The following is a 16,441-nucleotide window of genomic DNA, read 5'->3' on the forward strand; positions in this document are numbered from 1 at the left end:
GGAAATTAATAAACACCTGTTTCTAGCGATCTCTTAGATCTAAATGGTAGCGCTAAATTATCAAGCATTAATTACAAGTAAGTCATACAGCATAAAATTGTGCCAAAGGTCAGTTCGACTTGCAAAGATTGTATTTCACAATCATAACCTAAAGTTTATGGAAGCCATTCCCAGACCAGAGTTAGAAGATAAGTAGGTATGAAACTGAATAATTCCTCTCATGTTATCAGAAGTTTTAAAACTAACATCGTTAAACGGTTGGCAGTGATCACCAGCGAAGATTATTTATACACAGAACGTCATCAACAACTTAACAACAGAATTATACAAGGATGAAGCACGTTTCAGTGATCCGAACGATAGCAGAAAAACAATTTAAATACCTTTCTCAATTTGTCCCTCTGCTTGTAAATCGATTCTTTTCAAGCAAATTTGAGAGTCGCTAAACATACACCTTCGCTCCGTGATGACAAGGAAAATAAAGAGGAAGATGACAGGGATGATTATTTCGCATAAAAGAAAGCATTATAATTTTACTTTGAAGCAAGCCAATAAGAGGACAGGAACATTGTGGGCTTGCAACCATCTGGTATAGCCACAGGGGGCCCATACAATCTGTTTGTGTAGCCGACCGTTGTTTTATAGTGAATGTACCAGATTTACTGTTTGCCTCACCTAGAGTGATATATTGCTGACTATATGTACATAAATCATTGATAAATAAACGTTGAATTACTTTACCTGTGGTGCATAGTCGTCCTTTTGCCTCAAAAATGTTTTTTTTTTGGAGCGATTTTGAATAAGTCGGATTTCGTCGTTAATGTCATGCATTAAAGAAAGACAAAGGTGGAAGCCTTTTATTGAAAGGGTTGAAGCGCCCGAACGATTTTGACCCCGAAAATCGCATCGCTCCGCTTTCAAACTTCGCAGAATTAAGGTCAAAAGATGCACGATTCTCCTGGGTTTGATCGTAAACAGCACGCTCGGTTAGCTTTGAAATACACTGTAAGTTACTGAAGGGGCGGAGGTTTAGGAATAATGTATCTTTCCCAGAATTGAGGCGAGGATCTACAAGAGCATCCTTCCATTTTAATGGAAAATGACCTAATGCAAGAGAAGGATTTAAAATGCATGTTATTGTAGGTAAAAGTTCATCGAAGCGGGCTACTACCATTGGTGTCGGCATGGGATCGAGGCTACAAGTCTTTTTGTGGTCTTTCGTACTATTGCACCAACCTCGTCGCACGAGAGTTGCCGGAAATTTGGAAGTTTTTTCTCTTCCCCAACCACTGGGCCATCGGGTACTGTAGCCTTCTCCCCAAGAGTAATTTCAGAGGAGAACGAAACTAATATAAATACTCAAATGTATACATTGTTAGTATTTTACAACACACGTTGCTTATGAGATACAATGAATATATGAAGTTCATATATTTTGAACTGCGGTATTAGATACGTATGATGCACGATCCTCGCAGTAGATAGCGCTATTTATGCAATAGCGAAAATCAGACCTGAAAAAATTCAGGCCTGTACGGGACTCGAACCACTGACCTCTGCGATACTAGTGCAGCGCTCTACAATTGAGCTAACAAGCCAACTGGGAGCAGGCCGTTAAGTTGATTCGTAATAAAACCGTGAAAGTGATAAATGAGATACAATGAATATATGAAGTACATATATTTTGTTGCTTATGTGACTGAAAAAAGGTTAATTATGTGACTGAAATGTCTATTCTTAAAAAAATTAATTCAAGTAGATTCGATTTAACACGTGTCAGGAGCCCATTACCATTACGTGTCTAAATCGTTACAAATGGTATGAAAAAAAAAAAAAAACGCTGTCCCTTTCATAAATCACTGTGTGCGTAATTCAGTATCTCCAGCGATAAATCAACAGCGACTTTATGACAAGGTCACTTTCTCGTAATACTCAGTCCCAAGCCTCTCTCTCAAGCCTTCCTGGCTACTGGATCCAGTCTTGTTGTTAAGCACACACGTGCTATTCTGGGAGAGGTAGGTGAATGACACACACGTCGTCTCTACGAGGCAGTAGGCCATACATTTCCATGAAGAGGTCACGTGATATTCCAAATGAATCACGTGACCCGTCAGTTCTAAAGGAACGCCAGCATTTGACACGGCGAGATGGAAGAGAGCGTCCTCATAATGGATCGTCGATTTTTCTAAGAATTGAGAGTAAATATGAAATTAAACGTGGCATATTGCCTTCATAGGGTATTAAGGTGGCTCAATAAAAATTGACTTCTGTGATATTCTTTCAGCTTTGGAAAACGTTTGAAAACATCGGAAAAGACTTACCAATAATGGCATTCAACGGCTCGTTGTAAACCGATTCAGAGAAACCAGCGGATTACTTACCAACGCAATATCTTGTTTTCACTTCGAAAGATGTCGGCTGAAGTTTGTACACATAATATCCATAGCATTTCCTGACTTGCGCCTTCAATTCTGCAAAGCAGCAATTGCTGTTCCAACTAAAGCAAACAGTTCGGAGCACAACACCCTCCTCCATAGATGGGTGCCCCCCACGGAGCCAACCTGAGGACTGGGTTCCACATGTCCAGGGTTCCGTGCAGGAGCCTGGTAGCTAGCGAGAAATATGTTACAAAGCTTGCCAATTAGTTGAGTTTCTTTACTTTGGAACGGGAATTAGGAGCTCCTTATTTCGATTTTGAAGAACGTTATGTTTGAGACTTCCACATACCATAAAGTACGTTTTCATTTTAGATGCTTATATTACCAAGTTCGTAGAGTGGGCTCCAGCATGCAAAGACATATTACCCCATCTTACTCTGACCTCTGAAACATTAAACGACAGAAGGCAAACACTATAACTCTTGACTTTCTGCCCTACCGCTTCCCTCCCCCCTCTATACACACTTTTTATTTCGCTTTGACGCCTCTGAACCAAGGCATTTCGTAAACTTAAGATCAAACCTGCATTGGGCTCCATGTGGTCTTATCAACAAAGCGATACCATGTTCGTTCATCTATGCCATTGTCATTTTGAGCTAACACTTGGTTATGTATCACATGGGAAGCTGACCTTGTCCCATCAGCTAAATCTTTGTACTCTGTGCACATCGAGTATTTACCTTGAATAAAATCAAGTGGACGTCCTTTTAAAATGTTTGGTTATCACTGAATCAGCTGTACACGCCTTGTCCAAGAACATGACACACTGGGCCGGCCAGCATTCGAGCCCAGACCCTTCGGCCCGGAATCCAGAGCACTGACTATTAGACCACCGTGTCACCCAGTAGAAAAAGGTTTAAATTCTAAGCGTCATAATTGTTACCGAAGTGCTACCTAAAAATTGATCAGAGAACTGTCCGGTTCTTTTACTTACTGTGCAAATTCAATACAAATCTGTGAAAATCAGTGCCATGTTTGTTATTGGCCACAAAATCAATTGTCCACGTGGTATTATTCCAAGGTGCAATGATTGACAGATTCAGTGTCAGGTCGGATGTGCTGTTTTGAAGGACGACGCCATCTCTGACCCAGGCTACAAACGGTTCAGGGTAGCCGAAAGGCTCTGGACAGACCAAAGTGATGGAACTTTTATGATAAGCGTCCTTTACTGTCTGCTCCACTGGCTTGTTCTTCAGAAGAGCTAGAATGAAAGAGATGTTAAAGAAAGATGAAATCCGTCTTGTCACTAGCAAAGGACAAAAAAATGTGAATTCCCCTCTTCTTCCCCTCTCTCTTCAATGAAAGAATGAATAAATAAATGAATGAAGTAGAAAAAAGAGCGAAATCGACCTCGTTGATACCTTACCTCTACTTTCAGAATAAACCTCCACTTCGCATAATGTTAGGAACATTCCATTTCCGTCAAGTCTAATATTTACATATCGTCCTGTTTTCCTCGGTTTGCAATAAAACGAAGCTTTGTGTAAAGTGGCCATCGAGTATAACCCACCACACCTTGGATTTGAGTTGCCATTATCCTCCAAACCGTCTCCTAAGGGGGAAAAACTTAAGTGAGAGCCCTGCGGTTTTCGTTGCAGTCAAGAACTTGGATATTCTTGAGGGGCTGTGTGATATATTGGAAAGGTTGAGACCATAGCTTTTCAAAATGACAAAATAAAATTTATATCGCACGAGAGACTTGGAACTAAACGTAAGGAAAAAGAAAAACTTATTTTATCCAACGGAAGCATTGAGCTTACCCACATGGATCTCTATGTTGTAGAGCCTATCCATGCAACACTCGCCTACCCTGTTGACTATGAACACTTCTGACACAGGCTGACTTGATCCCAGATCCACTCGCCACCAGGGATCAGTTTCTGCTAATGTATGAGTACAACTTAACTCATCATAGCGACTGTCAAGATTTCTATCCACGGCACGCTCTGACGAACATTTCCAGCCCGTAGTGGACTGGGATGTTGATCGATCCGCGGCAATGTTTACTAATAAAAAACAAAAAAACAGATATAAACAAACAGAGTGCTACAGAGTTAAGTAGTTATGGTTCCGGTAATTCTCAAAGCAACCAAAGAGAGTCCGATGGTCTCGTACCCAGACCTTTTACGGCCAAGCGGATACAGTTACACGGTAAGATCTGGGTAGAAGAAAAGGCAACCAATATACCAAAATATTGCTTTAAGACTACATATTTTCCCCCATCGTTGTGATTGCTATCCCCGTCTCACTCCGTAAATGGCTACTGACCTTTCTCTTCAATCAACCAACAACCAACATCTCTGGCAACACCCCTACCTAACCACTTGCATTCCTTCTTATTGCGCCATTCAATTTCTTTCTCACTACCTTCTTGTCTTACCTAACTGGATGCACACCTGCTCACCAACCGACCTTTCTATTCATCTACCTTCCTTATCATTTCACCCACTTACCTACATTCTCATATAGCCACTAGTCACCTGCCACCGCCATACCCACCTACCTACATTCTCATATAGCCACCAGTCACCACCATACCCACCTACCTTCATTCTCATACAGCCACCAGCCACAAGCCACCAGCCCCCTCCTTACCCACCTACCCTCATTCTCATATAGCCACCAGTCACCTGCCACTTCCATACCCACCTACCTACATTCTCATATAGCCACCACCCACCACCCACCTCCATATCCACCTACCTACATTCTCATATAGCCACCAGTCACCTGCCACCTCCATACCCACCTACCTACATTCTCATATAGCCACCAGCCACCTCCACACCCACCTACGTACATTTTCGTATAGCCATCAGCCACCAGCCACCTCCATACCCACCTACCTATAGTCTTATGTAGCCACCAGTCACCAGCCACCTCCATACCCACCTGCCTACATTCTTATATAGCCACCAGTCACCAGCCACCTTCATACCCAACTACCTACATTCTCATAGAGCAACCAGCCACCTCCATACCCACCTACCTACCTTCTCATATAGGCACTAGTCACCTGCCACCTCCATATCCTTCGCCCTACATTCTCATATAGCCACTAGTCACCTGCCACCTCCATACCCACCTACCTACATTCTCGTATAGCCATCAGCCATAAGCCACCTCCATATCCACCTACCTATATTCTCGTATAGCCACCAGCCACCTCCATACCCACCTACCTACATTCTCGTATAGCCACCAGTCACCCGCAACCTCCATACCCACCTACCTACATTCTCATCTAGCCACCAGTCACCTGCCACCTCCATACGCACCTACCTACATTCTCCTCTAGCCACCAGTCACCTGCCACCTCCATACCCACCTACCTACCTTCTCATATAGCCACCAGCCACCTCCATACCCACCTACATACATTCTCATCTAGCCACCAGTCACCTGCAACCTCTATACACACCTACCTAAATTCTTATATAGCCACCAGTCACCTGCCACCTCAATACCCACCTACCTCCATTCTCATATACCAACCAGTTACCTGCCACCACCATATTCACCTACCTACATTCTCATATAGCCACCAGTCACCAGCAACCTCCATACCCACTTTCTTACATACTCATATAGCCACCAGCCACCAACCACCTCCACACCCACCTACCTACATTCTTATGTAGGCACTAGTCACCTGCCACCTCCATACCCACGTACCTACATTCTCGTATAGCAGCCAGCCACCTCCTTACCCACCTTCCTACATTCACGTATAGCAACCAGCCACCTCCATACCCACCTACCCTCACTCTCATAAAACCACCAGCCACCAGCCACCTCCTTATCCACCTACCTTCATTCTCATATCGCCACCAGTCACCTGCCACCTCCATACCCACCCACTTACCTTCTCATATAGCCACCAGCCATCTCCATACCCACCTACCTACATCCTTATATAACAACCAGCCACCAGCCTTCTCCATACCTACCTACCTACATTCTCCTATAGCCACCAGTCAACAGCCACCTGCATACCCACCTGCCTACATTCTCATATAACCACCAGTCACCAGCCACCTCCATACTCACCTGCCTACACTCTCATATAGCCACCAGTCACCAGCCACCTCCATACCCACCTACTTACATTCTCATATAGCCACCAGCCACCAGCAACCTCCAAACCTACCTACCTACATTCTCATATAGCCACTAGTCACCTGCCACCTCCATACCCCCTACCTACATTCTCAAATAACCACCAGCCACAAGCCACCTCCATACCCACCTATCTACATTCTCGTATAGCCACCAGCCACCAGCCACCTCCATACCCACCTACCTACATTTTCGTATAGCTACCACTCACCTGCCACCTGCATACCCACCTACCTATATTCTCCTAAGTTCACCAGTCACCTGCCACCTCCAAACCCACCTACCTACATTCTCCTATAGCCATCAGTCATCTGCCACCTCCATACCCACCTACCTATCGTCTCATATAGCCACCAGTCACCAGCCACATCGATACCCACCTACATACATTCTCATATAGCCACCAGCCACCAGCTTCTCCATACCCACCTACCTACATTCTCGTATAGCCACCAGTAAATTCTCAAATAGCCACCTACCTACATTATCATATAGCCACCAGTCGCCTGCCACCTCTATACCCACCTACCTACAATCTGATATAGCCACCAGTCACCTGCCACCTCCATACCCACCTACCTTCATTCTCGTATACCCACCAGCCACCAGCCACCTCCATACCCACCTACCTACATTCTCATATAGCCACCTGTCAGCTGCCGCCTCCGAGCCCACGTACCTACATTTTGATATAGCCACCCGTCACCTGCCACCTCCATACCCACCTACCTACATTCTCATATAGCTGCCAGTAACCTGCCACCTCCATACCCACCTGCCTACATTCTCATATAAACACCAGGCAGCAGCCACCTCCATACCCACCTACCTGCATTCTCGTATAGCCACCAGTACATTCTCATATAGCCACCAGTCACCTGCCACCTCCATACCCACCTACGTACATTCTCATATAGCCACCAGCCACCAGCAACGTCCATACCCACCTACCTACATTCTCATATAGCCACTAGTCACCTGTCACCTCCATACCCACCTACCTCCATTCTCAAATAGCCACCAGCCACAAGCCACCTTCATACACACCTACCTACATTCTCGTATAGCCACCAGTCACCAGCCACCTCGATACCCACCTACATACATTCTCATATAGCCACCAGCCACCAGCTTCTCCATACCCACCTACCTACATTCTCGTATAAACACCAGGCAGCAGCCACCTCCATACCCACCTACCTGCATTCTCGTATAGCCACCAGTACATTCTCATATAGCCACCAATCACCTGACACCTCCATACCCACCTACGCACATTCTCATATAGCCAGCAGTCACCAGCCACCTCCATACCCACCTACCTACATTCTCATATAAACACCAGGCAGCAGCCACCTCCATACCCACCTACCTGCATTCTCGTATAGCCACCAGTACATTCTCATATAGCCACCAGTCACCTGCCACCTCCATACCTACCTACGTACATTCTCATATAGCCAGCAGTCACCAGCCACCTCCATACCCACCTACCTTCATCCTCATATAGCCACCAATCAGCAGCTACCTCCATAGCCACCTACTTACATTCTCATATAGCCACCAGCCAGCAGCCAACTCCATACCCACCTACCTGCATTCTCGTATAGCCACCAGTACATTCTCATGTAGCCACCAGTCACATGCCACCTCCATACTCACCTACGTACATTCTCATATAGCCACCAGTCAACAGCCACCTCCATACCCACCTACCTTCATCCTCATATAGCCACCAATCACCAGCCACCTCCATAGCCACCTACTTACATTCTCATATAGCCACCAGCCACCAGCTAACTCCATACCCACCTACCTACATTCTCATATAGCCACCAGTTAGAAGCCACCTCCATACCCACCTACCTACAATCTCGTATAGCCACCAGCCACCAGCCGCCTCCATACCCACCTACCTACATTTTCATATAGCCACCAGTCACCTGCCACCTCCATACCCACCTACTTACATTCTCATATAGCCACCAGTCACCAGCCACCTCCATACCCACCTACCTACATTCTCATATAGCCACTAGTTAGCAGTCACCAGCCACCGCCATACCCACCTACCTTCATTCTTATATAGCCACTAGCCACCAGCCACCTCCTTACCCACCTACGTTCATTCTCGTGTAGGCACCAGCTTTGTTTTCCACCTACCCACACCTAATCATACCCACTTACCTGCATTTTCAAATAGCCACAACCCTTTTCCGGTCTCCACCTACCTACCTACCTGCCTTTCCTACCTACACACATTGTAATGATATAGACACCAACCTCATTGCCCACCTCCGTATCTTAACTGCCTGTCTACACTTGTCCATAGCAGATTATTCACCTGTTGGATTAGGATTCACGGCCACCTCACAGATGTTCAGCTTCTTGTTGTTTCCCGCTATTCGAATGTTTACATATTGACCTCTAATTCCAGGGGTGCATTCGAAGGATTTTTCCTGTGAAGACGTCATAGTGTATAGTCCCCCAAACTTTTGGTTTGAATTTCCTCCGTTATCGAGACTGTCCCCTTAGGAAAGTGTAAAATGCCAGAAATCAATAGAAATCACAAAACTACTTATGACTCGATAAAGGCACACTGCATAAGTAAAATACAGAGGTGTTAATGTGTGAGACGAGACCATGTAAGAGGATTCAACTTAACTAGGAGCGAAGGAACACTGACCGACTCTTATTTCAAAATCTGTTAATCCATCTGCACCGCAAATAATGTTTACCACATCCACAGTGTAGCTCATCCCCAGATCCACACGCCACCAGGGATCTGTGAGGAGACTTGTTACTGCACACCTTCCTGTTGTTCCTTCAACAGCGAGTGCTGCCACTGAACCATCGTCACCAGACATATTAGCCGGTTGTCTTAATGCCAAGTCAGCTGAGGTAAAAAGATAATTTAATACTTTGATACAATGGAATCTTGAACTCTAAGTTAAGTTTATAACTTAAAATTTAATATACTTTTTAGCTGACGGGGACCTGGCACTGGGAAGGTTAGTTCTCGCGCCATTCCCTCTTCAGGCAAAGATTTAGAAGGTACACGATCCTTCTAAGGTTGAAAAATCTTTTATCACGCCAGGGTGTCAACTTGCCGAAGAAGGCCGAAAGTTTAAAGTTGTCTACTTTCTCCGTTCCTGGGCCAACTCATTTTCGGATCTAGCTAAGTTCATACCCAGACAATCAAATTCGATTGAATCTTAAGAGTGCTTGTTTATTAGCAAATTGACTGTTGCCGGAAATAGACTGTTCGCCGATTGAAATAGTCCAATTAGAAGCAGCTTACAATCGGATATGTCTATACTGATAATTCAACAGCCAGTGAAATTTAAAAAGCAAATGCTAGGTTCGATTCTCCATCGCTACTCAGAAATTCTTGGTTGTCCCACGCTTGTGTCTAGACGAAAAACGTCTTTTCTAACGAAGAAGGCACTTTCCATGTGGGTCGCCCTATTGCAACTGTATCCTGTTCAAACTGGCAAACATTTTCGATTGAAATCTGACGTATTTTCGCAGTTCAGCAACATGCGACGTATTGCAAATTCAAACCCTTTTGTCTTTACATACCTGGCGCCACTTCCGAGGTTTTTAAAAACAAAATCAATACTCCAGTTCGTATCATAACCTGTATTTGAAAGTCACAAAATATGTTTATCAAATAAAAATTTTTATAGAATTCAGAACTTCAAGTATTCTCCTCTAAATGAGTGTAACATGCTTAAAATCACAGAAAACTTTACAAACGAGTTGGCATGGGCCCAAAACTTCTGTGTCAAGAGAAAACCAGTTTCTCATCAAAGTTTCGGTTTTTACCCACAAAATTTGGAAGGACGTTTTCATAAGCACTCCTAACGTCTCGTGTCTTAAATAGGGGAAATGCACATTGTAGTGTTTGCATCGATTTGAACTCAAATTTCCCTTTAAATCCGTGTTTTTTACCTTCAAAATAACGGAAATCAGAGTAACTTTGGCTGAAGTTTGGACCAACCTTGGTGGCAATTTCGGACTGAATGTCAAATTACATTTATGAATAAGCTGATATAATGAGTAAACCCAAGGCAAAAAAGCTGAACGTCGTCGAGCCAAGGCGGAGTGCGCCGGATAGATGTGACCAAATACAGTTGCGAAAGGCTAAGCTAACTAATACACTTTGCCTCAATCCTCACTGTTTTGCTTGAAGGAATAGAAGAATGAAACATCATAACTTCTTTGGGTTATAAAAAGAACAGAACTTTGTTTCCAAAAGGGAAAAGTTTTTGTACTCACACACACTGTTGTCATTTTAAGCAAGTCCTCCCTCAACATGGTAATTTCAGCCTTCTCTAAAATGGCAACCAAAGAAAACTGCAAATAAATTAGCCTTGGAAAACCTGCGGTTTTAACCACTAGGATTAGCTGGGATATCTAACAATCCTAATTGGCGTAAATGGCCAGTATCATTTGTTATAGTCGCGGCGGTTTGATCAAGTGATTCTTACAGTCTTACTTTTGTTTTATTGTTTTCAAAGTTCCTAAATTCTTAATTTCACAATTGTTATCAATAGCTATGCGAATGCGCCACACGCCGCCAACATTTAGCGGTTCTGCCTTCTTAAAACCAGAATTAGTTTAAATAATTCTCATCAACATCCAAAGTTTTTCACCCACTAACTTAATTTTACTGATTAATTTTGATGTTTTCATGCTGACTGAGGAGATAAACCTAAAATTCAGTGTTACGTGAGACAAAATGATTTTAAGAAGACACCTATAAATGGATTATGTATAGAAAACTGATCTACTTACGTTAATGGGGGCCACTCTGAATTGGTCATCATTTGATATACCTGTAGATTAACGTGGACTGCTTGCTTGAACGTCGACAACACCCCTTGCCTAATAATTAACAGAAAAAAGGTTTAACTCCGCTATAGGGAATCTTTTTGGATGATAAATTGAGACATGCAATTTGCAATACCGGTCCATCGTCAAATAACTATGTGTATCGGTTTTCTCATTAAAACTGCATCTGTGAGAGCATGAAATTTTAATTTTAATTTTTTATCAGATCTTCTTGTTACTTACCATACTAAGCAAGAATCCGTAAACGCTTTCGTCTCTCGCTTTTTCAAGAAAATTAGAAAATTGTAACCTTACTCTTTAAAAATATACCTTTCAAAAAGTTTTGCACATCTAAATTCGTCTTAGACACTTAATCAGTATTCAGTGTTAAAGCTTAAACAACCCAACCATTAATGAGTGTCAATCCCTCGTTCCATCGCTCTAACAAAGGCTAGCGCTTTGAACATCAGCTTTGGGAACCCTTTATATCCGCAAACCCAGTTGATAAAAACAAACCATCTCGTATTTCCCTCCTATGACGTGGCACCATAATTTCTTTAAGAACTTTCTTCCTTCAATTTCTGACTGTGCTGAATACCTTTTGCAGAGCCTAATTTTTTAGTAACCAGGTTTAGAAACTCAGTGAAAATAAAAGGAGTGTATTAAGCTTACAGGAATTCTGCACGTCTTCGTCTTTGGATTGAGAACCCTCTTGATGTATAACTATCAATGATTAATCCATGTATGAATTTCTAATTACTTTTAAAAAACAATAGACAACATATTTCAACCAGTCCGGCGCACCTTAGACCTTCTAAGACAAGTACTTCCAATTTCAAACAAAAGCATCCTACTTTAGACACGAGTGTCTGTTTTTGGACACACATCCAGCAGAATTCCTATTGTTCTCGCGATGTTTACCCGCAATGGCGAAAGTATTATAGATCTGAAATATTTATGGCGAAGCATAATCAGAGAGGCTCTCATTGGTCGAAGAGCACGCGCGCTTTCCTCCGAAGGGAATACTGCCTCAGCTCAATAACTTGTCAAGGCGTCATACCAGCGTCATTGGACTGTTTTAACCCATACCTGCCAAAATATGGTTCCTTCATAAACTCTTGAAATTTTGCTGGTTCTGTTATTCCTTTATGTGTTTTGTTTTCGTTTTTATTTCGCTTTGTTTTTCTTTTAATTTTTTTTTTACCATTGTTTTGTTTTTGTGGGTGTATCGAGTCTATTTTTGTTATTTCATTCAATATCTTTAAAGTTATCAACACCTGAGAAGTGTTTAACTAATATTTGGTGGCCAACAGCAGATAGAATTAAAAAGCCTACGATGCAAATTAATCGAAATACAACATAGTTCAATCAATCGGAAGGTGCTGATAGGAAAAAACCTTCAACAAGGACCTTTTAATAATTACCTATACAAGCGCACTTTGGGTGTCAGTCTCTTGGCAAATAAAAGGTGTCATCACAAAATAGCAAGATATCTATATATTTTAATTTTCTTTCCTGTGCTAAATTTTTTCCTTCAATGTATTGTTTTAAGAGGAAATGCCTCCGCGAAATACATTAACTTGCCAAAATAATTTCACTCCCGCGATCTCTTAGATCTAAATGGTAGCGCCAAGTTATCAAGCATTAATTACAAGTAAGTCATACAGCAATAAAATTGTGCCAAAGGTCAGTTCGACTTGCGAAGATTGTATTTCACAATCATAACCTAAAGTTTATGGAAGCCATTCCCAGACCAGAATTAGAAGATAAGTAGGTATGAAACTGAATAATTCCTCTCATGTTATCAGAATAAGTTTTAAAAATAACATCGTTAAAGTTGGCGGTGATCACCAGCGAGGATTACTTATACACAGAACGTCATCAACAACTTAACAACAGAATTATACAAGGATGAAGCACGTTTCAGTGATCCGAACGATACCAGAAAAACAATTTAAATACCTTTCTCAATTGGTCCCTCTGCCTGTAAATCGATTCTTTTCAAGCAAATTTGAGAGTCCCTAAACATACACCTTCGCTCCGTGATGACAAGGAAAATAAAGAGGAAGAAGATGACGGGGATGATTATTTCGCATAAAACAAAGCATTATAATTTTACTTCGAAGCAAGCCAATAAGAGGACAAGAAGATTGTGGGCTTGCAACCATCTAGTATAGCATTAAGTGAGTCTCAACCAATAGCAGTTAATTTAAACAGTTTTGAGCTAATTGTAAACATATTTTATGTTATAATCATTACTTTTCGTTGACACCGCTTTATCTTAGTTTTACGTAACCTAGTGGGCCAATTTTGGTCCATTCTTTTCTAATTTAGGGTTCTTAAAAGCGAGTTGGGAAGCGAGTGCTCTCACCATTGCCCCATCCCTGCTCCCGTATATGTAGGGATAGAGCCACTGAAGTACAACAAAAACCCGACTCCGATCGAGATACCATTGTCTCTCTTAAAGAGTACATATTCCCCAGCATGGATTTTAGCAAAATTCAAGACGTAAATTGGAAGCCAACAACATGAGAAGGAGAAGAGAGTTACTACTGAAGTCTTTGTGACTTTCACGTCCGTATATTCACCAGGTGGCCCTGGAGGTTATTTTTCTGCAAGAAAATACGATTTGATCTTGAAACAGCGCGGCAGACTTTGATGTAGCACACTGCAATGACCGTGAATGGGGTGATAATATAAATACAGTGAGTTAAGATCAAAAATGTAATGTTGTCTCTGCTCAAACAAACTGCTTCACCCGCATGGAACTTATATCTTCCGCCTTTAATGAAAAATGGCGGCGCAGATCCTGGGAAAGCTGCGAACCACGCCATGACAATGTAAATTAAAATTGTTTCGTAAACAGCGTACGGTACTTTACAGGTTTCACAACACAGAAATATCGATTCACTGCAATTATTCCAATGGTACAATCGCAAATGTGTACACTCCAAACCCTTGAAAGCAACAAATAGTTTCACTAAACTTCCAATGGGCGATAACAAAAGTTGCAACTGTTAAAGGCATACAACAAGTCGAAATTAGAATATCGCTCACAGCCAGAGATCACAGAATATCACTCACAATGCCCAGAGGGCATCTTTCAAGCTGAATGCAACTAGGAAATAATATCTTTTGTTCAGTTGTATAAGTCAATAAAAGCAACTTTTTTTTCAATTTTTGTCAGTCGCGGAAGTAATTGGTGTCTATTGTATTACATAAAATGCAAATCTTCAATTTTACCTTCCCACAAGACGTCTTTAACAAAGAAAGAGGGAACTATTTTTCGCACATTCTAACTTACACACTTATTCCAAGCAAAAATACTAAAAGGGAATTGAAGTTTTAACCTGAGTTGCTAATTTTTCCAGATTAACAAAATGAAAATAAAAAATGCTATGAAAGGATGAAAAGCTAGAAACTAGCGGATTTTGGATGATTAAAAAAAGTTGAAATTATAAACACGTTTGGAGGTAAGTAATGTATTGTGTATTCAAAATTAACACCTTTTACATGTTGTCATCTATTTCTGCAAACTTCATCTTAGCTTTGAACGGTTAAAAAGTCACGGTTCGCAATTTTTCCTTGTAACACCTGTCTCAGCCATTAGCCGTGAAACGTGTTATACGTGAAGCGCTATCGTGATCGAGATACGTAGACGTTTTACGCAAACTTTGTGTGTCATACTCAACCGTGAAACGTGAAACAGGAGTGTAACACCTATCTCAGCTATTAGCTGTGCAGTGTGCTATAAGTGATACGATTCAGTTATAGAGATATGTAGACGTTATACGCGAGTTTTGTGTGTCATAATCAAGCGTGAAACGTGATAGTGAGCATGAAGAGATATACTCTAGTCAAATGAAATATGCGAGTGGGAAGTCATACATAGGTGACAAACGTAAAAGTGGTTCATTAAATTGAAGAACGTAGAAGAGTTGGGGAAACCATATAACCATATAAATTTTAAAGCGGAATTTTTTTCCTCTTTCCCATGTCTACAGGAACTTGATGTTGCGGCAGATAAATTTCACTGCACGAGGCTCCCCTTTTAAACCCTTTTCATTAATCTTATCATCAGTTTTTTTTATCTTGGCACGAATGTTATCTATACTCCAAAGCTGATGTGGTTTTGACAACTAGTAAAATATTTGATTATTTTCTAAGACAAAATTTTAAGGCGTTTACCATATGATGGTGAAAATAAAAGAGCATGAAAAAAAATTCTTCCTTGTCAGCATTAAAGTTCAGAATTCAGTATGTAGATGTTGGCGAACAGTAAAATAAATATCGTTTTTAATAAAGTCATTATGTAATACAATTACAAATTGCCTTCAAAAGTCGAAGAGCTGTGTCGCTTGCCAACAATCTGCGCGGAAACTTCAACATCTGTATCTTTGCGCTGAGAGTGAATTTCTATACAAAGTTTATTTAACATTGTGAGCGCTGTGATTCGCCGATGCTTCTGATATATCAGAGTATTAACAACGCACTGCTGACAACATGAAAACTGTATCCTTTGCCTTGTCCAACACGGGGAATGGATTTAAGACGGTAATTTCAAGTTTTCTAGAAATTGCCGCTGAAGACTTAAGAGGAAATATAGTGCACACCAACTACAAAAGACACTGAGCACTAGTGCCTAGGATGTTAAAAAATACTTTAACAGGAACGCACTACCCGCACAGTTTAGCACTTAGAAACAATTTGAATTATGTTTCGTTTTACCTTCATTTTTCCGTGTGTGTCTATTCACTTATTGTGAATAAAAGAATAGTAGTGAGGGACTCGCCTGCGGTTCATGTGCCAACAAAAAACACTATTTAGAGGCACATTAGTTACAAAAAATCATGGTTCGCTTTCACCCGGTGAAATATTTCGTTTTAGCTCGAAATACCCGGTGAGATATTTCGTTTTAGCTCCGAAAACGAAATATCTCACTTAAATATCCTTGTACTCCCGTCTAAACTGCTAACTCATAGCTGCATATATGATGAGGTTTATACCGCTACTTAAATATAACAAGAATGCGTAAGTAATGTAAGCCC

At 41.6% G+C, this 16,441-nt stretch overlaps 1 protein-coding gene across 3 annotated transcripts; it reads right to left on the reverse strand.

Annotated features, from left to right (window-relative positions):
- Positions 1-1,069: 1,069 nt before the first annotated feature.
- Positions 1,070-12,139, reverse strand: LOC111347407 (uncharacterized). 3 transcript variants are annotated; one of them, XM_088747738.1, is made up of 13 exons: positions 12,066-12,139; positions 11,637-11,674; positions 11,358-11,447; positions 10,839-10,894; positions 10,140-10,197; positions 9,244-9,453; positions 8,902-9,087; positions 4,199-4,444; positions 3,805-3,990; positions 3,373-3,639; positions 2,961-3,118; positions 2,382-2,610; positions 1,070-2,185 (listed from the first exon to the last, which is right to left on the reverse strand). In XM_088747738.1, the coding sequence occupies exons 4-13, from the start codon at positions 10,875-10,877 to the stop codon at positions 1,905-1,907; spliced, it is 1,860 nt and encodes a 619-aa protein (XP_088603864.1). In that variant the 5' UTR covers positions 10,878-10,894; positions 11,358-11,447; positions 11,637-11,674; positions 12,066-12,139; the 3' UTR covers positions 1,070-1,904. The 3 variants fall into 3 exon arrangements, with proteins under 3 accessions (XP_088603864.1, XP_088603865.1, XP_088603866.1); XM_088747739.1 differs by lacking the exons at positions 11,358-11,447; positions 11,637-11,674; positions 12,066-12,139 and having other exon boundaries at positions 10,839-10,944; XM_088747740.1 differs by lacking the exons at positions 10,140-10,197; positions 10,839-10,894; positions 11,358-11,447; positions 11,637-11,674; positions 12,066-12,139 and having other exon boundaries at positions 8,902-9,080; positions 9,244-9,352.
- Positions 12,140-16,441: the final 4,302 nt, after the last annotated feature.

Source organism: Stylophora pistillata, chromosome 2 (genome assembly GCF_964205215.1).
Source record: "Stylophora pistillata chromosome 2, jaStyPist1.2, whole genome shotgun sequence".
Taxonomy (NCBI): domain Eukaryota; kingdom Metazoa; phylum Cnidaria; class Anthozoa; order Scleractinia; family Pocilloporidae; genus Stylophora; species Stylophora pistillata.

Excerpts from the sequence above, each read along its gene's own strand:
- LOC111347407 (XM_088747738.1), bottom strand. The coding sequence starts at position 10,877 with ATGTTGAGGGAGGACTTGCTTAAAATGACAACAGTGTGT. Across the intron at positions 9,088-9,243 it reads AGATTTTGAAATAAGAGTCG|GGGACAGTCTCGATAACGGA; the intron begins GTCAGTGTTCCT and ends CACTTTCCTAAG. Across the intron at positions 3,119-3,372 it reads ATTTGTATTGAATTTGCACA|GTAAATACTCGATGTGCACA; the intron begins GTAAGTAAAAGA and ends ATTTTATTCAAG.